The sequence below is a fragment of the Lissotriton helveticus genome, chromosome 7, assembly GCF_964261635.1.
Source record: "Lissotriton helveticus chromosome 7, aLisHel1.1, whole genome shotgun sequence".
NCBI classification, from domain to species: domain Eukaryota; kingdom Metazoa; phylum Chordata; class Amphibia; order Caudata; family Salamandridae; genus Lissotriton; species Lissotriton helveticus.
Window position 1 is genome coordinate 1,597,869,571 of NC_136068.1, and position 23,761 is coordinate 1,597,893,331.

A 23,761-nucleotide genomic window follows, 5' to 3' on the forward strand; every position below is an offset into this window, starting at 1 on the left:
CTTAAACCCCAGAGTTGTCTACATTTAAGCGAGTGTTGTCAACCATGTTGCCTACCCTTAACTTTTAGAGTCTTTTCCCCCTTAAATCTAGTGCTGTCTACTATTAAGTGAGTGTTGTCTACTGAATTGTCTACCCTTAAACCCCAGTGTCGTCTACCATTAAGCAACTGTTGTCTACTGTGTTGTCTACCCTTAAACTGCAGTGATTTTGACATTAAACCCTAGTGTTTTCTACTCTTCAAACCCAGTGTCATCTACCCATCACAGAGTTTTGTGTACTGTGTTCTCTACCATTAAATCCCAGTATCGTCTATCCTTAAACCCCAGTGTTTTCTTCCCTTAAACCTCAGAGTCATATACCCTTCAACCCCAGTGTAAAATACCCATCACAGAGTGTTGTCTACTGTGTCCTTTACATTAAACCCCAGTGTTGTCTACCCATAAGCCAATGTCTTCTACCCTTAAACCCTAGTGTCTTCTGCCCTTAAACCGGACCCCAGTGTCATCTACCCTTCACAAAGTGTTGTCTACCGTATTCTTTATCATTAAACCCCAGTGTTGTCTACCCTTAAACCCTAGTGTCTTCTGCCCGTAAACCTCAGTGTCATCTACCCATCACAGATTGTTGTCTATCATGTTCTAAGCCTCAGTGTCGTCTACCCTTAAACCCTAGTGTCTTCTGTCCTTAAACCACAATGTCATCTACTTTTAGCCAAACGGCATCCACCTTTAAACCCCAATGTCATTTACTGTGTTGTCCACCTTTAAACCCTAGTGTTGTCACTCTCTATTGGCATTCCTCCTTGAATCAGGCCGATTTGACATCTACTAACACTATTTTGCGAGTCAGTAACTTATTACCAATTTGCAAAATAGGGTTTGTGAGTCGGTGTTAGATAGAGACGTCGCAAGTCGCAGGGGGATGTATGAATGTTTTACGACCGGAATGCGGTCACAAAACATTCACAGTTTCCCACCTTCAAGTGGGTGGTAAACCAGTCGTAAATGGGGGAACCCCTTCCCCTTGCAAAAAAATACTTTAAGAGTAGGCAGTGATACCATGGACCGCAGCCTACTCTTGAAAAATGAAACTGGAACCTTTAATTTTTCTTTTTTAAATGTATCCCATTTTCCTTTAAAGAAAACGGGCTCGATAAAAAATAAAAAAACAGTGCTTTATTTAAAAGCAAACACAGACTACTGTTCCCAGCAGGCCGCCATCCCTGTGTTCTTAGCGATTCCCAAAGGAACGCTAATTGTGACCTACCTCATGAATTTTAATGAGGTACAGCGATTCCCATTGGGAATCACTAAATGTGTCTAAGACATTAGTACATCCCATTTTGCGACTTCCTAATTGCGAGTTGCAAAAAGTCGCAAATAGGAACTCGCAAAATGAAGCAGTCGTACATGAGGCTCTTAGACCCTACCTTTCTATAACAATATGAACACTCGCTCAATCGTGCTAGTGGCCACATGCACGTCATACCTAATTACACAGCAATACTTCTACCTGTCCTCAAATCTCTGAAACGCTTACTAACGCGCTTCATAATTACAATGTTTGCTAATTATCAGTTGCCTACAGCATCTTTCTAGGCTCCTAGCCTGCTCTGTGGTGTTGGCATTCCTTATGTTTTGGTGTATGTTTGTTGCGGTCTTCCCTGTGCAGTGCAGAGGCACCCAGCATTTCTGCTTTACTTGCATGGAAAGTATGACAAGCCTTTGACCTCCAAAGTGTTCTGTGGCTAGAGCTAGAACAGTACTCTGCCTAGAATCAAAGTATATAGGGGAAACTATTTACTAAATATCCTCTATTTCATGCTTGAGAGTCACTTTCAAGCCATTCTGTCTATTTCAGAAGGGATAAACACACAGATGATGATGAAAAGTATTTGGGTGTGGTGCAGATTTCAGTATCCAACACCGTCCCTCATTGGGTTTAGTTTAGTTTAGGGGATTTGTAGCGCGCACAGCTACTCAATATAGTGTTCTGGCACAAGCCCAAATGTCAAAGGGAACCAAAGCAGAATACATTAGAAAACAGGCTAATTGAACAAAAAAGTTTTGAGCTTTTTCCTAAACTGAGAAGGATTCTTAAGGTCACGTAGATCCAGAGGGAGGGAATTCCAATAAGTTGTTGCAAAGTAGGACAGAAAGCTGCCACCCTTATTTTTCAAACAAAACCTGGGAACAGATGCTAGAAGCATATTCGAGGAACGAAGGCACCGGCCAGGGGAATAGAACCGAAAACGTTTCCTGAGATAGGCAGGGCCATACTCGTACAGTGCAGCATGAGCAATGGTCACAGCCTTGAACATTATCCTAGCTTCAACTGGCAGCCAGTGTAAGTTACTCAAGTGATGTCTAACAATGGAGTGCTTAGGAAGATCCAGTAGAAGGCGAGCAGCGGCATTCTGAACAACCTGTAATTTGTCGAAAAGATAACACGGCAGACTGACATAAAGTGCATTCGCATAATCTATGCGAGAGGTAACCAAAGCACGGAAAACCGTTTCTTTAGCAGAGAGAGGCAATAATGGCAAATATCTGCGGAGAAGTTTTAAAATACCAAAGCAAGTGCCAGTGAGTTTGCCAATCTGGTTACCAAAACTGAGTTTCTCATCAAACCAGATACCAAGATTTTGTACAGGATGGCCAGAAGGATAGGGGGAATCAGTCGGTCAGAAATAATGCCAGAACAATGGGTAAACTCTCCAAAGAAGAGAATCTCAGTTTTGTCTGCGATACATTTGAGCTGAGCCGACACAAGCCAGCTAAATACCGCAGACAGGCAGGCCTTGACATGAGATGTGTCGGCCTCGTGTTTCTTTCAGGTAAACAAAAGTTGTGTATCATCTGCCTAGGCAACCACTTTGACAACCAGGTCCTCAGCCAGCTGAATAAGAGGGGTCCTATAGAGATTGAATAGCAAAGGACTAAGAATAGACCACTGAGGAACCCCTGACAGCAGAGCTTGAGATGTTGACACAAAAGGGGGAATCCAAACTTGTTGAGTTCAATTTTCCAAGAAGGAGTTTAACCACTCCCAAGCAGTACCGATGATGCCCTATGTTTGTAGACGGGCAAGGAGAAGTGAATGGGGGACAGTATCAAAAGCGGCCGAAAGGTCCAGCAGGACCAAGACGGACCTGCCCCCAGCATCCAAAGTCTCACAGATAGCCTCCGTTACTTCCACAAGGGCAATTTTGAACACCGCATCCTTCTTTGTCACATGCAATGTCTAATTTTTCTTCCACATCCATGTGTCTCTTGGGCACAATTGGGGAACATCAGATCTTTTTATCCTCTACAACTCTTTTACAAATAATTATTCTCTATTGCAGATGAGGGAGTATCAGCAACACAGAGCGCCCCCATGAGGAGCTTGACACCCTCCCTGCTCCTCCTCTTACCTACTACCACAGGCCTCACTGCCCCAGAGCAGAAACCTCCACTGTCCCTCTTTGGGGATGGCTGCCTATGGGGTGGTGAGCAGAGACTTAACAGACAGGGACATAAACAGTGCCACAACAGATCAGAATGCTTCCAAAGATCTCAATGCTCTCACAGTGGAATTTACCTCTTCGGCAAAGCTTGCATAGAGAGTGAGGCAATGATATTATTTACTGGCACTGACTGAATGGTACCACAGGCAGGGCCATCCTTCGATAGAAACTCAATCTCAAAGATTCTACAGATTAAGTTCTTTTTTTTGTAAGCAAATTTTATTGGCATTTCGCTTGACAAGTCCATACAATAAAAGGGATAACAGCTACTCCACAAACAGCAGAATAAAACCATAATAGGCATACAAGGCGCCTCCAACTCCTCCCCACTTAGGACAGACTAACAAAGCAGCTGAGCTGCTATTCCATGGATAGTGAAGACTGAAAGTAGACCTGGGTGTACCAACTTTGCTTAGCAGTTGTTGTTTTAGGAAGGCAAATTCAGTACATGCACTTCTCAAGAGTGACGTAATACGTTTAATTGGAGAATACCGGCACTTCTCAAGAGTGACGTAATACATTTATTTGGAGAGTACCAGCACTTCTCAGAAACAAGCAGGTAGTCTGGTAAAGAGTACCTGCTCTTCAATTTTTCCATTTCAAGCTTTGGAAGGCATAGGTAGGTAACATGCCTCAAGTTACTGTAAATTGTTAAAGGACGAGCAAAGCAAGTGATTCGCTTTTGCTTGCTTCGTCCTAAGCAAGTTCTTTCACACCCAATTCCAGAGCTCAGCTTAGCAGCGAGCTGCTTGTGGAGGAGAAGTTGTGAGCTTCACCTGAATGCTGTTTGCAAACCCATGAAACACGACCACAAGATCACCTCCCTCAGGAGTTCACTTAAACATTGAACAGAGTGACCGAATGACTTGACCACCATGATACTCCGGGCAACATCATAATCTCAGTCCTTCTAAGGATGCACCCCTTGGGTTTGGCTATCAAGGATGCAAACCATTGCTCAGTTGGTTCGGGCACCAGACACACAGCTCTTCCACTTGTAACATGAAGAGAGCATGAAAAGCCGTTCACAGGCCCAACAGGTCCAACAGAGCGGTATCACCTTGACAGATGGTCGCCAGCAGACCGCTCAACACAAACTAATGAGTGTTCATGCTGCACACAGGATAGGGGGTTCTCAGTTCTTCCCACAACCTCCAGCGCTGGGTCTTCAGTGGGTGAGAAGTAGGGAAAAAAAGGCATCATATGAAAGCGTCTGATATAGTAGTAGTTATTGTCACAGGGGTTAGGGTCCCTGGGACACAATACAAGAGTCCGCCCCAGGAATGGGGCCTCCAGGGCCACAATGAGGCTCAGGGGAGGGGGGCCACACACCCCCTTCCCCTATGAAACAGTTTCCGCCACCACCCCAAGAGGTTTGTTTTTTTAAAGTTACATTTTACCGCAGATTTGCAGATCCACCACAAATTTACAGTAACATTTTTTAAGAAATAAGTTCTTGGCACTGGGGGGTTCCTCTTGGACCCGTTAAAGGCCTAGGGCACCGGGGTATGTCTACCCTATCCCTGTATCTTTTTGTAACCTTATTTTCAGACCTGGGACTCAGTCCCCAAGTTCTAAAATGGCTGTTGCCACATCTTTATAGATGTGGCGACACCCATTCAGATCTTGTCTTAATATCGGTTAGCTCCGCAGATCAGTGGTGTAAAATATGCAGTTTTTAAGCCTTAATTTCTCAAAATCTACTGGATGGATATAGACCAAATCATAAAAAGCACAATTTTCGGACTGAGATCTAGCTTTCTTCCAAATCTGGGCTAATTTGTTTAGCGGTTTTTGCAGTATTGTTGTTCAATTTTATCAAAATTAATTAGGAAAACACGTTTTGGGACACTTTTTCTCTGCCCTTGCTTGACAGCTCACCCCGAAGCTTTTCAGGCGGGAGCTAAGGTGGATGAGACTTTTTTTCAGAAGTATCATGAAGATTCATAATATGGCGTCAAGGTTATATGCAAACCAAAAAATACTTTTCCTATGGAAATACAGACCTAACTATAACTATCCAGTGGAGACCGCCACTGGGTAGTATATATGTGTGTGTGTGTGTGTATATATATATATATATATTCAGCGCTGAATCCTGACCGCCAAGAGTGACGGTGACAACAGGCGCGGACCTCGTCTTCAATCCAAAAGTGTTTAGTTAAGTCGTAAACACGAACAAAAGCCACATCACAGGAGTCGATGCCAGCAATCCATTTAATTGCAGTTCAAAAATGTAAGAGCAAGTGCCCTCCCTGATGCGTTTCGCTCCGCAAGCGGAGCTTGATCACATGACGCGTCAGGAGTAGGACGTGCATTAAATTAAAATTAAAAGCCCAAGCGCCTAAAGAAACAGGACGCAAGGGTAGCAAAAAAGCAAATAGGCATACAAGTTGTAATTACAGTAATTAGACCACTCAAATTGTGTGTACATAGATGGAAACAGGTGAATAAAAAATAATAATAAGAGCATAGTGCTCATATGTCATGTCAAGAATTTGTGTAAATCAGTATAACACATACTCATACAAAATCAAAAACCAATTATGATTTCGACTCATCTACCTAAGGACTTGAACAGTAAAGAAAAAAAGGAGTATATACCACAACTGATATATCAAAAATGACAATAAATCAGTATAATGGAACAATTAATTGCAAGCGCATTCAAAACATTCTATTTACCATCAGTCACAAAGGAGTTGATTAAATTCTTACTGAACAAAATTTCTGACAAACCCCTGTCACGAATACCAAGTCATTAGAGTGATGAAAAAAAGTGCCTAAGTGCTAAAGTGCAAATGCTTAAAATCCATTGCGTGATACAATGAGATACATAGTACTGGCTGCGGAAGGACTGATATAAAAACTACAAATGTTAGCATGAAAGATACAACAGACAGAATCATTACGAAAATGAAAAAATGCCGAGAAAATGAAAGTTGCTTTTTCGATATATGATCAGTTCAGAAATATACATGTCACAGAAAATGGTGTAATTCATCAAAAGCATTTAGCCCATTAGGGGCCCGGGTATCAAATAACAAAATGAAAAATGCCTCTTTTTGACGAAGTAATTTCTCACGATCCCCACCTCTACCTGGGTTAGCTACGGAACATAACAAGGTATATTTCAAATCTTTTAATTTCTTGTCATGCACCGCTTTGAAATGGCGAGCCACCGGATAGTTCATGTCTGAGTTAACAATAGCTCGGATGTGCTGCAGAATGCGCTGGTGTGCAGGGAGTTTAGTACTCCCAATATATGACAAAGAACATGTGCAGGTTAGTTGGTATACTACATAATCACTGCGACATGTCAAATGTTCTTTAATTGGGATCAACCTGTCATTGAAAGCCGATGTATAATGGGTTCCATTCACCGCAAATGTGCAAGCACGGCATGAAGTACATCTAAAAAAAACAGATTTATTTAACCAGTTGGTTTTGGGGGGCAATTCAGGTTGGGTTCTGTCTAATGCATCTTTCATAGAAGGAGCCCTCCTGAAAGTTATTGCTGGTAATTTAGGTAAAAATGGAGCTAGAATAACATCAGTCAATACAATTGGCCACTCAGATCGGATGATGTTGCTGATCTTGGATATCTGAGAACAAAAAGTGGTGATAAACCGAACAGAGCCCTGTTCAGTAGGATCCAAGATCTCCTTACTTTTAGGAATAAGAAGGTCCTCTCGTGAGCGAGCACGTACCTTGGACATAGCCTGATCTAAAATGGCTCTGCTGTAACCCCGGCTGAGAAATCTAGTCCTAGATTCATTTAAACATTGCTCTAAACTGTCAGGGCTACTGCAAATTCGTTTAATCCTGATGAATTCACCCAAAGGTATGCTAATCTTGGTATGCAGTGGGTGAGCACTGCGGGCATGCAAGATGGAATTACCCGCAGTGCTTTTTCTGTGGAGTTTAGTCTGTATGGTGTCCTGGTCGATGTACAGCTGGACATCCAAGAATTCAGCCAAATCAGATGTAATATTGGCCGTGAACTTTAGATTCCTATCATTGACATTAATGTCACTTACAAATGACGCTGCCTGTTCTTTAGTGCCTCGCCATATGATGAAAATATCATCGATAAAGCGCCAGTAATGCACCAAGTGAGGAAGCCAATGCGCGTGAGTGATCCCAAGAACATGCTTCTCCCACCAGCCAACGTGGAGACAGGAATAGCTGGGGGAGAAGCATGAACCCATGGCCACTCCGCGTTCCTGATGATAGAAATCCTTGCCAAATTGGAAATAGTTATTGAACAGGCATAGCTGTATCATTTGCACAAGCATAAGGTTGTGATCTCTAAAACCTGCCTCCCGGCCATCCAAAAAATATTTGACAGCCTCAAGGCCCTGCTCGTGATTGATGCTGGTATAAAGTGCCTCAATATCCATCACCAGAAAACAAAAATCAGGACACCAAGTGATATGACTGACCTTGACCAAAAAATCTGTAGTGTCTTTCAAAAATGAGGGGAGAGAAAACATATGTGATTGAAGAAAAAAATCAACATATTTGGAGATGTTCTCATTCATGCTACCCTGAGCTGAAATGATAGGACGACCTGGAACAGGAACGGTGCATTTGTGAATCTTGGGTAACAAATAAAACAAAGGAGTGATGGGATGTGAAACATTTAGAAACTTGCTTTCATCTTTGGTTAATAAGCCATTTCTGAACCAGAGATTGATGTTTTTTCTCGTGTTTTCATGACTATTTAGCATCACGAATTTGGTACACTTGGTGTAACAAAAGGGATCACCAAGTTGTCTGTTTGCTTCAACAATATAATCTGTTTTGGCCCATAACACTGTGTTACCTCCCTTGTCGGAGCTCTTCACTATAACATGATCATTACCCTGAATTCTCTTTACAAGTTTGGTGTATTGTATGTTATTAAAATCAACCTGTTTTTTCATTTTCAGCACCTTTCTGTTCAGGGACTTCAATTCTATTATAATCCTATCACTAAAGACATCTATAGCGTCCTTAGGCATCAAGGGTAGGAAAGTAGATTTTCCACGAAAGGTGGTAGGGGGAGAACAATTTACCTTGATAACTTGGCTTACTGTCAAATCAGTTTGTGTGTTATTTTCATGATCAAGAGACAATAATGACTGTAAACCCTGCAGATGTTTCACTTGTAAAGACTCGACATTGGATGTCGCCCCATCTGAAACAGCACGTGGTATTGCATTATCAGGATGTAACAAAAAATATTTTTGCAATTTAATCTTCCTAATAAATTTAAAAACATCAATCCGTGCTTGGACATAAGAAAAGTCATTAGATGGACAATACGACAGTCCTAGAGAGAGGAGTTGTTCCTCCGCTTTAGACAATGTCAAATCAGTCAGGTTGATCACAGTGTTATCATGCTCGCTGGTTAGTTGTTCCAATTCTTGCGAGTTTTGCCTCGCCTGCCACCTCTTTTTGGCACTACGTTTCCTGCAGCGTCGCTTTTGACTGACGCTTTGTCTGCTTGGGGAGGAATGTTCCGTGAGCGCAGAGAGTACCTCCGGTCCTCGCTGACAAAATTTAATTCGTCAACCATAGAGAATTTAGTTAAGTCAATTGAACTAGCTGCTGATCGTGGTAAACTTTCTTCAGAGCCACTGAAGGACGCTACTGATAAATTGTCCTGATTGGTTGAAGTAGGGTCTAGATTTGCCCCTGAATCAGCAGTGGTGGTTGTTTGCTGCAAAGTAGACATAGCTTTACGTTTGTAAGAATCGTATTTCCGTGAAAACGTAAAAATACGCCCTGTCTCGTAGTCCTCTTTGTCTCCTGCAAACTTATTAATTTTGCGTTCTTGAATTGTTTGCCCCAGCTTAGCGAGCCTAAGATCGATTTCCTTCCGGGCATTCGCTATTAGATCAGTGTCGCCTGATGACTCCAGTAGTGCATTAGTTTTTTCAATTTCAATTAACAGTGATTCTCTGTCAGAGTGGGCAAATTCGGTCAAAATCAATAACATGTTCCTTGATGACTGGAGACTATTGTCTGCCCATCTCTGAAGCATTTTAGGGTCCGGGTTTTCATAGGTGGGAACTATCATGACTCGTAATCCCCTGGGCACACGATTGACCTCCAGGTATTTGTCCAATGATTTTTTCTCCCACCACTTAGAGAGTTCACTGCAAAGCAGTTTTTCCAGAGTCTTAAGTAGATCTTAAAAATACTTTTCCTATGGAAATACAGACCTAACTATAACTATCCAGTGGAGACCGCCACTGGGTAGTATATATGTGTGTGTGTGTGTGTATATATATATATATATATATATATATACTGCTTCAAGCCTCCTCCCCCAGCCGGGAAAGAAGAAACAGCACTCACAGGTGTGTTTATTCGTCAGTTGCTTCCTTTATTACAAGCACTCCTCACAGACGCGTTTCGGGGCAAGCCCTTTATCAATGTGTCAACACGAGTGTTGCACAGGAGCCATTTTAAAGTGCAGTGTGCGATTTCATGAGAGAAAGTGAGGTAGGACTACTCAGTGTACATTCACATGAGCGCCATATTGGAAAGTGCAAAACAGACAGGAATTAAAACACATTCAATGTTATTAGCGCTTTCAAACATTAATTCCAAACTTTCAGGTGATTTTACATAATGCCGTGAATCGGCCAACCCAAAACATCCCAAAATGCCAAATCCATTATTAAGCTTTGTATAAGCAGTTGCAAATATTGAGTAAACCACATTCGATAAATACATGACATTCATGTTTCAGTAGTTCAAATTTGAAGATCTTAAACGATATCGTCTTACTCATACAACACATATAATTTTCTTAGAACATTGGCTTTAGGGAACAGTGTTTGATCGCCTGATTGGCGGCACATATATAAAGAGTAAAAAATACATGTATCAGCTGTAGAAGGAATATTACTACATTATTAATCCAGTTCAATATTTTCATATTTTTTAAAGAAAAGACTACTTAATATGCAAAATAATTGTTGAGGCACCTATCAGATCAAAATAATTTTTCTCTGAAAAAAATTCCATCTAAAATAATGGAGATCAATATAGTAGCATCAAACTTATCTGGTCTTGAAGCTTTTGACTCTGCCATTATTACATTGCAAACTCACACGTGTTATTGTTTCTATGGATTTCAATTTACAATCTTACTTTATGAGCCTTTTATTGTCTCTACGGTGGGAGGAACATCGTTTATGACGCGGTTTTTACACCGCAATGCCTCTACCCCGCAGCTATTACAACGCAAGTCGTTACTACGACTTGCGCTGGATGGCGCTGTGGGATAAAGAATCTTGCAATTTTATGTTCCAACACCTTCCCTACTGTTACGGGGACTGGTGTTGGAATATAAAATTATAAGATTCCTAAATCCACGCCCTCCAACGCAAGTCGTTGTAACGACTTGCGTTGTAAGACTTGCGTGGTAAAGGCATGCGTTGTTACAACATGCGTTGTAACAACCTACATTCCTACGGTGGTTCTGTGCTTTGTTTCACAAGAGTTGCTAGTCACTGTTGTTTTAGTGCAATGCACACGTGTGTCAAGAAGCCACTAGTTGTATGAGTGCTTTATAAATTGCATGGTACAACAATATTAATTCCTTTGGGGAGGAGTATGGATGCCGAAAGGAAAATGTATGAAGGATAAAGTCACAAGACTTTAAAGTGTTATTATCTCCTTTCTACTGCACAAGGGAAGAGAGACAGTCCTAATGTGTGTACACTTTGGGTGCTTTCCTGGTCCAGCAGAGACATGTGCCTGGAATACCTGCAGGGGATATTAAGACGTCAGGTCCACTGGCTGAAGACACAGGATCAGTTGGAAAAGTGGTTGGGCAGAATGGCAGAGCTGACTGCACAGTGCAAGGACTCAATGACTAAAAACATCTCTTTGATGCTGCAGGAATAGCCTGTCATTTTAACAACGAACAACTACCCAACCCACCAGGATCAGCCCCTTGGTGACCCTAGAGGAAGCACATTGATGATATTTGTAGCACCTTGGTGTTAAGAGGAACATCCCCTCAATGCTGCAGAAAAAGCACTTCATTGCAGCACAGTTCTCTCAAAGACCCCAGTAACTGCAGTTCAATGTCCTCTGAAATTGTGTCTTTATTCTCCCTTTGCTGCCATCAAGAACTGCCTCTCAATCCCGCCAAAGTCCACCCTACATGGACCTTAGGAATCCACCTTTGGTGTCTTCAATGCTCCTACCATCCTAACAATATCAAAGAGACCCCTTCCGGGATACTCCCCGGGCTTAATTTCTAAAAGAATGAGTTCCAGTGCCGAAAGCACTGCTCAGAAACCTGTGACCAGAGTTATTAAATGTCAGCCAGCTGAATGTTTACTCTTGAATACCTCATTCCTCCTTAATCCACTACCAGACACTTCCTGACCCTTTATCTCTCTCTTGCAGGTTCCTGCTTTCTCCCTTTGTAACAGTTTTTCCAACATTCTCCTTCTTTCCCATTTGTATTGTTTTCCTTCTCTTGATCTCGGTCCATGTCTGTTGAAGGAAAATAAGTGCCAGGCCTCAGAAATGAGTGTAGATGTGCAGAGGGGCTGAAGACCATACCTGCGTGAGCTGCTGTAGACCCCCAGGCCAGGGCGCATCCTTGTGGGGGTCCTTGGGGTAGGTGTCTATCGGGGCTCGATCTCCGTGGCGGTAAAGCTGTAAAGAAAAGAAAGAGGGATGAGTTAACATGTAATAAACTCCTACATGAAAATTGTCAGTTGTTCCCACTTTTTCCTATTGATTGATTGAACAGCTCCTTTTATGAATGATAAAGATTTATCGATAAATTTGACTAAGACCTTGGTCATGATGTGTGGAAAAAGTAAAATTAAGAGTAGAACTCACCACGTTGAGGGAGTGCCTATTGAAAGGACATCTACCTTTTCCTATCAGGGGTTGCTTTTTAATTGCAAAGGTACATGAAGTGCACCTATAAATTCTTGTAAACTAACATTTTCGAGGATAAGTGAGGCAATTTTTAGATTTTCACAAAAAGTGGGAAGCAAGACAGTACAAGAAATGTTTAAATTATATGGGAGCAAATGTATAACAGGGGTAGGTTATTGCGGTGCACTATGGGGTATGACAGATACTTCCCCATTACAAACGTTGGAAAATAAATTCTTACGAAGGTTCCTAACTCCACGGCTACCTTTATCGTCCACAGGGAGACAAATGTACCATACCTTAGTGACTTTATCAGTATGGCTGCCATTATGTTGTGGTATAAAATTTGGATCAAGAATTAAACACATTTTACTAAGGACACAATACGCGATTGTCTTACTCTAGACCACTCAAGGAAAATACCATGGTTACAATATATCCGTGGCATTTTAACTGAGTGTAATGTGGATGTTGATTTTAGAGACCCTGTGAGTTTCCAGAATTATAGTAAGGGGGATTTAAAAAGGAGATTTTTTTAATCTAGGGAAAAAACGAGAGAAGCCGTAATGAGTTTAAAACCATGTGTCAAATCCTATTGTGAAGGGCCATTCTCCCGGGACATCCAACCATATCTTACATTTATTAGGAAAACTCAACATAGTTTGTATCTATCAAAATTAAGGTTGAGTAAGCTCCACTATCAGATAGCATTCCTTAAGATGGGTAAGAGGAGTGCAAAATTACCTAAGGGCCGTGTGATGGCAAATCCCCCCAAAGCACTCTGCACTTTTTATTGTTTTGCAACTTTTATAGGGATATTAGGAAATTAATTTTGCGGCCTCTTTTTATCGCTAACAGACGGTATTCTTATAAGAGCACTTTTTATCAGATCTGTAATTTAGAAAATCTTTCAATATGTAACACGGTTATTGTTTTTATTCAGTTGGCCATTAAGCGAAGAAAGTAACTTTTACATCTAGAAATTTTAAATGATGAAATTGAGTAATTGTATGCATATTATTTCATAATCCATGTGATGACATCCAAGTTTGATTAGCACACTGTAATTTTTAAACATGTGGAAAACGTGTCTTTAAATTGACCCAATTAGGATTATTGCTTTTATGAGAAATCTAGTTTTGAGCATTTTAATTGTATGATTATTGAAATTCTGTGATGAATCTATTGCTGCTCTTTTTTCTTTTCCTTTTTGTAGAATGCTTTTATGGATATATTGTTATATTCCGAATAAAGCTTGTTTTGATTTGATTGACCAGCTCCTTATGTCTATTCTCTGCCTGCCCCCGCTGTCTTAACAAAGACTCCACTAAGTCACATGACTGTCCGCCTTATTCTCTTTTTCCACATTTCTGCAATCACCCACACCTCATTTAATAGATCACAACCTCTTCTTCCATATCCCTTCAATCTAACAATACTAAGGACCTTATTCAGAGGCTGGCAGATGGGATACTCTGTCACAAACATGTTGGATGTCCCATTCCCCATATTACTAGTGCATTATAGCCTACTGCACTTGTAATACAGCTCTAATCTCTAATCTCCTCTAGTTTATCTATTCATCCCACCAATCATTTGCAAGAACTCACATAGCCCCAATTAATGATCACACCTAACTCCTTTTAATGTGAACTACCACAAAAAACAGGAGTAAATGCAAGCAGCGATATCCTTCAAAGCACAAAACTAATCAAAATAACTAATAACTACTGGATTAACCACTAACCTTGGGTTCCGGAGCAGAGTGCCCTTTGCTGTAAATTGCTCCAATATCTTGTCAGAGGTAGTAGGCGTTTTATAAATGTGATTACAATACAATGGTGATAAAACAATGGTCAGAGAGATTAAGTGTCACTGACTGGCTGGTAAACGTCGGACATTAAAGCAGCAGTATTAACTAAGATGAAAAAAGTATTCTCTAATCAAAGTGCATTCAATTGACACTTGAACTTCATTATTACAAGATTATTTGTCCCATTTTAATTTGTTGCTTTATTTAAAAAGCCAAGATGTGTTGAGGTTATTAAGTCATTATAGATGCATTTGCCATTTGACATTCCCTGCTTTTCAGATCATTGCTACTCTCCACCTGCTGTTTTTGAGATTCCTTTGGAACAGACAGGGAAGAGGGAGTGTCAGATAGGAGCAGCTGAGCGTCTGAGAGAGAAAGCTGCTTGCTTCAATCAGTCAATCAATCAGTGGTTTGTATAGCGCGCTACTCACCCGTGAGGGTCTCAAGGTGCTGGGGGGTGGGGAGGGGGAGGCAGTGGCTCCAGGTCAGTCGAAGAGCCAGGTCTTGAGGTCTCTTCTGAACGTGTGCAGGGTAGGGAAGCGTCTGATGTACATCGGGAGCTCGTTCCAGGTTCTCGCTGCGATGTATTGTAAGGGGAACTTGTAAAGCGCGCTGACACCGTGGGTTTCCTGGTGATGTAGGAGAAAGCTCTCCCACCAGTTCTGTTTCTGTAGATGCGGGGGACCTCCGCCAGGGCAAGGTCGGCAGAGTGGAGGTTCCTCTTGGGTACGCAGGATAATCACTCGTTTAGGTATTTGGGTCCGACGTTGTTGAAGGATTTGTAGGCGTGGGTGAGGATTTTGCTTGGCTGGATGTCAGAGAGAGAGTGCGCCAATCAGACTGGTGTCCATCAGACACCTTTTTGGGGTGCTTGGGGGGGGTTGAATAATAGATGGTATCTTCACATTATGTGAGAGGGGCTGTATAAGACATTTACGTTTGCAAATAATTAATCTGTGTGATGGAGCTTGTAAGAGGTATTTGTGAGACCATAGGGTTTATGATAGACAGGAAGGAGTGTCAGAGGAACGCCTGGGAGAAAGATGTGTCCGTGAGAGGAAGGTTTGCAAATGCAGCATGTTTGCAATGGACGGTACACGTGAGGAGGTGGAGTCGGAAAAGTGAAGCCTGACTGATGCAATTCAGGGTAGGGGTGAATGGGAACATGCTCGGATCGGGATCACAATTATGTCCCGGCACTACCAAAAAGTAGCCCATATTCCCATATGGATAGTATTTTTTTGTGTAGTTTTATATAGCATGAACTCAGTCCAAAGGCATTGAAGCAATTGCCACAAGCACCAGCTACATTGCAGTAGATCAGCACGCGGGCATTGCCTCAAAGTGATGCCCCAGAAGGGCTGTTGACACTGCTTCAGGGCTGGGCCGGTCACACAAGGCAGGGGGTCGAGGTGAGAATGTCCTATAGGCCAGAACAACACCTGGCTCCTAGCTTCAGTTTGACAGCATGGCAGCAGGGGAGAGCCCATGAGACTGGCGACACATTACATTGGTCTGTCGGGGACCGGGAAAGACAGTAGGTCTGTGTGGGCCGGTTTAGGGTGAAGGCCCACACCTGGAGTGGGCGAGAGGGTCGGAGCAAAAACCCCGCCAAGGCCCGGGAGAAGAATGTGCCTGGGAGGAAAAGGGCCTGAATAAAACAACGGGCTCAGGAAATGGCACCCCAAGCCCCCTTTGCCAGGAGGAGGGACTGGGAGTGCAAAAGTGCCAAACGGAGGAGAAAGGGCGTGAAAAACCAGCAGACAATGGGAGGCCTGGTATACTTTTGAAATACAACCCTCTGGGGGTTCTCCAGGTTTAAAGGGAGCTACTACAGCTGGGACATGTAATGTGGGTATATTTTCTCCAATAAGCACACGGGATATTGGGGTATTATGTATAGGTTATTTAATCCTCTATTCTGGAGAGCGCGGGCGATGCTGCCGCTACGATCGCTAAATTACACTCCGCACATGCGCACTAGCGCCTAAAATGGCAGCTACGCGCGCTACGCCGTGATGTAGCGCGCATCAACTAGAGCGCAACATTACATATCTCCCCTTTTTTATAACAAAGAAAAACTTACAGTCTGGGTCTTTAGGGGATTCTTCAAGTACTCCCAAGTTCATAGTCTCGGTACCGGGAGGGCCTCACCACTACTCGACCTGCCCGGGTGTGCCTCACCGGGGTGGATGGTTCTCCCCGCCAGGTGTTCTCCGCAGGGCTCACCACACGATCTTCCAGGGTGCCTGTTCCTTCTCTTCCCCGGTTCGCACTCTCCTCTCCCGGCTGTTCCACTGCTTCCAGGCCATCATCGCTTATGCTTTCTTCATGGTTCTCGCTTGATCTTGGGATCTCTACTTCTTCTGGATGTTTTTCCTCAACTTCCCTTGCTTCATACTCTTGCCGTGTGTTCTCCTTTTCTTCATTGGTCCATAGTAGGATTTTATTGCACTTTTACATGCGGTCCTGGGACCATACATTCTCATCGCTGAGCAGTGCAGCTCTGTCGTATACCTCTTTTACTTGCAGGGGTGGGGTGTATTTACTGTCTCCTTTCCTTTTTAGTACAGCCAGCTTGACTTCACCCACTCCCCTCTCTCCAAGGCAGGCTCTTTTGTGTTTCTCCTGCGATTGTACTGTTCCGTATAGATTCTTTGGGCATTCTCCAGGTTGTGCTGCACTACCGCCGGAGACCACCTGCTGGTTATTGTCTTCTCCTTCCACACTACATTGTCTTTAGTGAAAGGTTGTCGTCCTCTCAGAATCATGAAAGGGCTGTACCCAGTACTCGTGGGGGTGATCCGATAGGCCCATAACATGTTTTGGATTTCCTTTTCCCAATCCTTGCCCATCGCGATGGCCGCTTGAATGGTGCCCATTATCACCCTATTAAATCTCTTAAATCTCTCTACTTGGCCATTACTGGCAGGGTGATAGATCGAGGTATGCTTGATCTTGATGCCATTCCTCTCAGCAAACTTGACCCACTTGTCCGAGGTGAACTGAGGCCCATTGTCACTGAGAATGGATCTGGGAATGCTTTCTCTCAGGAAGGCCGACGTGAGAAATCTGAGTACCGTATCGGTGTCCATTTCCTCCTGGATGTGTACTTCTGGCCACTTCGAATATCTATCCACTAGAACGCACAGGTATTTGGGAACGCCTTGGTGGTCCAATACAGGTCCCAGGATGTCTACTGATACCTCTTCCCATGGGTTGCTTGGGTTATCAAACTTCCCCAGTGCTGGTCTCAACGGTTTCAGGATCTTGTCTGCTCTTTGGCACTGGTCGCAATCTCTCACATGCCTTTCTATCTGGAGGTCCACTCCTGGCCACCAATACATCTGTTTCGTCCTCACTTTAGTCTTCACAATTCCCAGGTGACCTTCATGCAACAACGCCAGCAGACGTGGTACCAGTCCCATCGGTGGAACTACTCGGTCTTCTCTATACACAAACATGCCATTGTCCCCTACCGACAAGTCTTCTCGAACTTCATAAAACTTCCTGAGTTCCGTTCTCAGTTGTCTCTTTTCTGGCCAACCATGCACTATGCACTCCTTGACTTCTGCTATGTCTTGATCTGCCTCGTACGCTTCCCTCCACTCTTGTCTGCTTATTACTCGTTCCATCAAGGCCACCATCTCCTCGCTCTCTCCGGTTTCCCTCTGAGCTTCTTCCATGGCCGACGCTCTACTGAGATAATCAGCTATCTTGTTCTTGTTTCCAGGTATGTGTTCCACATCATATCGGTAGTCTAGAAGCTTCAGGGTCATTTTGGCTATTCGTGGTGTCGCGCTAGCATGTCCGCTTGAGGTCAAAACCTTGACCAAGGGCTTATGGTCCGTCTTGAGTTGGAACCTCGTGCCCCACAAGAATTGACGGAACTTCCCCATGGCCCACACCACTGCCAGCATCTCTTTCTCAATTACACTAAACTTTTGTTCAGTGGCCGAAAGGGACCGTGATGCAAAGCTGAGGGTCTCCATTGTCCCATCTGCCTTTTCCTGCATAAGGACTGCTCCTAGTCCTTTCTCCCTGGCATCAGTCATCAATACCGATGGCCCTTGGGGGTCGTATCCTTGTAGTGGGGTTGCTTGGCTTATGTCGTTCTTCAAGACGTCAAATTCTTTCTGCGTCTCCTCTGTCCATGCGAACGTAGTTTTGTCTCTTATGAGTTGCCTCAGGTGGTACGTCTTGGTGGCAAAGTGTTGCACAAATTTACTGTAGTACTCCGCCATTCCTAGGAAGGATCTTACTTCTTCTTTGCTGGAGGTAGCTAGAGCATCACAGATGGCTTTCACATTTGTGCGTTTGGGTGTTATACCATGTTCTCCAATCTCGTGCCCCAAGTAGGTGACGGATGTCATCCCAAACCGGCATTTCTCCCATTCTGCGGTTAGCCCATTGATCTCCAGGATTCGAAGAACCCTCTCTAGCTTCTTGTCATGATCTTTTAGCTCCTTCCCCATCACCAGGATGTCATCTTGGAAGTATTGTATTCCCTCTATGTCTTGGAACAGGCAGTGCATCAGTTTCTAGAAGACCGCTGCTGCGGAGGCGAGGCCAAATGGCATGCGGCGGAACTGGTAACATCCGAAGGATGTTATGAATGACGTCAGTTTCCGGTTCGCAGGATGTAGCGCTACCTGGTGATAGGCAGACGACAGATCAATGGTGGAAAACCATCTTACTCCCTTTGTTTTCACCAGCATTTCTTCTATACAGGGCAGCGGGAATTTCTCTACTATAATGCATTTGTTTAGTTCTCGAAGGTCGACACATAAGCGCACCTTGCCATTTGGCTTCATTGCTACCACCAGTGGTGCCAGCCATTCCGAGCTGTCCATGGGCTCAATGATTCCGTTCTCCTCTAGTCTGCGTAATTCCTGCTGTACCATCTCTCTCACCGCAAGTGGTATGTTCCTCACCTTGTGCGATACTGGGACAGCGTTCTCCTTAAGTGCTATTTTGTGGGTGAATTTCTCTAACCTTCCGACCTTTCCACCAAAAACTTTCAGGTATTCCCTCTTCAACCTCTATACGTCAGGTCTTTACTCCGGGGTGGTCATCAGTACCTGTATGTCACCTCCTGGGTCTAGTTGTATCCCTAGGTCCCCTTTGTCCATCCACCCTAGGACAGACGGTCCTTTCTCTGCCACATACAGTTTGCACTGCGCACTGCGTCCCTTGAATTCAAATGTAAGGACGCGGAACCCCACCATCGGGATAGGTTCCCCTGTGTACGTGACCGGTCTAATGTAGGGTGGTTCCAGCCGCGGGCCCAGGCTGGGACTGAATTTCTCTTTCCACACCGATTTTTGGACAATGGTGTACGGTGACCCAGAGTCTACCACAATGGTGATTTCCACTCCCCCTATCGCCATGTCACACTGGGGTTTGCGGGAACGTCTGCAGTCAATGCCTAGTACTTGGCCGTCCACACACAGTACGTTTTTCTCTTCATCCCGGTCTTCTTCTTCGTCTTGCTGGTCCTGCGCCGCATACTTCACCGTGGCCCTTTTCATCTTGCGGCGGCATACCTTCTCATAGTGGCCCACTATGCCACAGAACATGCATTTCGCCCTGAACGCGGGGCACCTTTTGTCATGGGCTGCGTGGGACTGGCTTCCACACCTATAGCATACGGACGTACCGTCCTTGTCCGGCCTCTTTGCCTGCCCTGGCTTTTCTGTCCATTTGTTAGGACCTCTGTTTTCCCACGGGGTAGCTTTGCTTCTTCCTGACGGTTCCTCGTCATCTACCTTGTTTATCATGGGTCTCTGAATAGGTTCTCTTTTGGCTACATCTGCGCATCGTTTCGACATTTCAGCCTTTTTTACCATGGCAATCACCTCCTTGAGCGTGGCGTCGCCGTTCACCCACAGTTTGTCTTGGACCGATTTGTTGGTGGTGTGCATTACGATCTGATCATTTATGAACTCATCATGCAGCGCTCCGAACTTGCAGGTAATCGCCAGCATCTTCAGCGCCGCAACATAGTCATCTATCGTTTCACCCACTTCTTGCTTCCTCTGCTGGAAATTATATCGGTCTATAGGCGTGCATACTGCAGGACGATAGTGATTATTCAGATCTTCTATGGCATGCCTGAATACGTCATCATCTGCATTTGGTCGGGGAGTGGGCACAAAATTTTGAAACACCTGTATCCCTTCAGGGCCTAGGTTGTGTAAAAGTAGCCTCTTTCTACTTCCGCTGGGGAATGCCTCACCGTTCTTATCTTCCAAGGCTTCCAGATAATTCATGAAGTACTCTCTCCAGTCCTCCCACTTCATTTGAGGCTCTCCTGGCCTGGGTAGGAACGGGATCGGTGTTGTGAGGGAAGACGCTTGCGCACTCATCTCCGCGCGTCTTTCTGGTTCCTCCCCTTGGCTCCTCGGACTGCCTGGCGCAGTCGCTCCTTCTCCTCGACCTTGGTTAGCTTGGGGTCCCTCTGCGCCCCCTTCTCTACCCCTCACCGGTTCAGCCAGGGCCTCTGTGGGCGTGGGCACGTGGTCCTATGTGTGTACCCTCTGGTGGTGGCTTCCACGCTCTTCTTCTAGCTGCTCTGGGCCTGCTTTGCGTCAGTCTTCCCTCTTGGCCCTCTTGTCCTCTGGTGTGGGTGCTTCAGTGCCCTCGTGTTGATGTTTCCCTATTTCTACGCCTCTGCCACGCTCTCCCGACCCCTTTTGCTCCTTTGTGTGTTTGCCTGACCTTACTCGGCGTCTCCCTGGCCGTCCGTCTGCTTTTCCTCGCCTCCTCTGGCTGGTCAGGCTTCCTCTCCTCCATGTGTGGGTGGTAATCACTCCTGTGGGGAGATCCCGGCCTCGTCGCCACTGTAATGTGGGTATATTTGCTCCAATAACCACACGGGACACTTGGGGTATTATTTATAGGTTCTATTTATTTAATTCTCTATTCTGGAGAGCGTCGGGCGATGCTGCCGCTCCGATCGCTAAATCGCACTCCGCACATGCGCACTAGCGCCTAAAATGCCAGCCACGCGCGCTACGCCGTGACGTAGCGTGCATCAACTAGAGCGCAACATTACAGGACCCCCACATTCAGTGGGTGGCCGGGCACCCAAAACGGAGGGGTGGGAGGACTACTTACCTTAGGATGCCTTACGGCCGGGTAGGACAGTCAGTGGAGGGGGTACACAAAACACGGCGCTCGCATTCCAGGTCTGCGGGAGGGTAGGCTGCAATGAACCATTCAAGGTACCAAGTTAAGCCTACAAGGGTTAAAAGGAGTACCCCCCAGCCCCCGCACGAAAGGAGAAACACCAGCGCGAAGACTGTAGTTCCTCACAAAATGTTTGATTGATTTATGGCAAATTGACTTATTATTGACAGGTGGGGGCAAGGCAATGATGCAGAAAGTGATTAATAGTCTTTCAGATTTGGGGCATCATAGTGATTTATGATGATCTGTCACAAACAATTTTTGACCCCGGAAGGGTCATACAAATGTAAAGAAGATTTATGAGAAGGCTGTCAAAAATTATGGATGGCCCCTAATAAATATCGGAAAGGTGCAGGAAAACTGCGCTAATATTTCCAACCTACGAAAAGATCTCTGTTTATAATTGTTTGGGAATAGGCAGTGGCAGCTGCCTCGGAAAGGGGTCGGTGGCCAGGCCAGGGGAGGGAATGGATTAAAAAAAATTGGCTTACCTTTTCCGCCGCGCCGCTGCACGCCTCTCACGCCGCCGCACGCCTCTTCTCAGTCCTCGGTCTCCTGGAAGCACCCAGGCTTCCGGACTCTACAAGCCAATCATAATGCTGCAGGAGCAACGTTGTGATTGGTCTCAGCATCCTGTTTGGACACTCAGGTAGTGCCTGGGAGCCTGGGCATGTTCTTCACGGGGCTGTGCAACACAGCCCATGGAGAACATGCCAAGTGCTTAACAGTTTGGCTGGTCTAGAGCGCTGGCCAAACAATCATGTGCACTTAGAGGAGTGTAAACCACTCCTCCCCTGCTCTGGCGTCACAGAGCCCAGCCCGCCTGACTCCTGCATAGAAAAATAAAATTATAATACTGTCCAGTTATTATCATTTTATTTGTATTTTTTGCACTGCTGCAATAGCAGTGGGACGACACTCCTCCTCCTTAGCAGAGGAGCCGCCACTGGGAGTAGGCCACATGGAAGGATTTACAGAGGCCCTAAAATCGGCCCACAGATGACCTTAAGTCCCTGGCCCATCGCCCAATGCCCTACCGCCCAACTGCCCACCTTCCCAATCCGACCCTGGACGGGGTGGAGAGTGTCTGAGCAGGATGTCTGTGAAGGAAAGTGTCAAAAGGAAGGGTTGCAGGAGAGGTTGTTGTGTGGGTAAACAACATTATGCCCAGGGCGCGAGTCGGGGTACCACGCGGGTGGACGGCGTCCCCCCACTTATTTTACCGGGATCTCGATAACTGGAGCAAATGGAGCCACACATTCACTCTTTGGCCTCTCTGGGGCGAGATCGGAGCTAATTCAGAATGCTGCTCATGTGCTGGCTTTTCTGATGCAATCGCATCTAAGGGGTGGGCGAGGGGAGGCAATGAGTCTTATGGTGCAAGACACCTTTCGTTAAGTCACTTCCTGTCGTGACGTCAGGGTCCCCCACTTCTTTTTTTAGGACTTGTGCCCTGATTATGCGAGAGTTGAAGTGGATGGGAAAGCGGCAGTGTAACACAGGCAACCTTGCTCTGACAAACCTGAATGGAAAACTGAGAGAGGGTGTGGCGTAATGGGCAGACCTAACAACTTTGGATTTGGGAACAGGGTTCGAGTCTCGGCGTTGGCTCAACATCCTGTGATTCTAGGTAAATCACTTAATCTCATTGTGTATACCAAAAAATAATGAGTTCATGTGTTTTAACTGATACTCATGCAAAGCGCTCCAATGCCCCCGGTTCGAGTTCGCACTATATAAAGCTGCAAAAAGAGATATATTTTAAACTTTCTCTCATTTGCATAAGGCTCCATTCTCAACTGAGAAGCGTGGTATGTTCTGTTGCATTTGTTTGTCAGTGCTGCCCTGCTGTGATGACATCCATGTGCTGTGGTGTGCGTGATGACGTGAGTGGAACACACATGAGCTGAGGTTCCACCAGTTGCTGAGCTCAAATGGAGACTGAGGTGTAGGCAGCATAGTTCTTAGTGGGTGCTATGCTATATCATTACTTAAACACTAAGTCTTAGTGGAATAAACATTCTTAAAGTACCTCTTGTCCGTTGCCGTTGTGTACCCTTGCTATGACCTTGCCTCTAGGCTAGATTTAAGCCAGAGGGCCGATGACCACTTCCTTTGTGATGAGATGGCACCACTGATTGCCTCCATCTGTAACCTTTGTTGGCTGGTGCTAATATCCAGTACCTTTGTTGTGATCGCGCAAGGACAACTAGTGCTGATTGGTTGACTGACATCACACAGCAATGTTCCATTTCCCCATCCGAAAGGTTGCAGGCAGGAGAGATGATCAGATGGCAGAGCAAATGGATCACAAACAGTGAAACCAAATGATCAGCTTCCAAAG

The 23,761-nt window shown here is 44.8% G+C and overlaps 1 protein-coding gene across 5 annotated transcripts in view; it reads right to left on the bottom strand.

The window, feature by feature from the left end:
• Window positions 1–23,761, bottom strand: part of LOC144770568 (testicular acid phosphatase homolog) — a 206,595-nt gene that overhangs the window by 170,092 nt on the left and 12,742 nt on the right. For all 5 annotated transcript variants that reach the window (XM_078655204.1, XM_078655202.1, XM_078655201.1 and 2 more), the window contains one exon: window positions 12,087–12,182. Coding sequence is in view for 2 of the 5 variants with exons in the window: in XM_078655201.1 (XP_078511327.1) it covers window positions 12,087–12,182 (96 nt within the window). In the remaining 3 variants the exon portion in view is untranslated. The remainder of the gene's footprint in view (window positions 1–12,086; window positions 12,183–23,761) is intronic.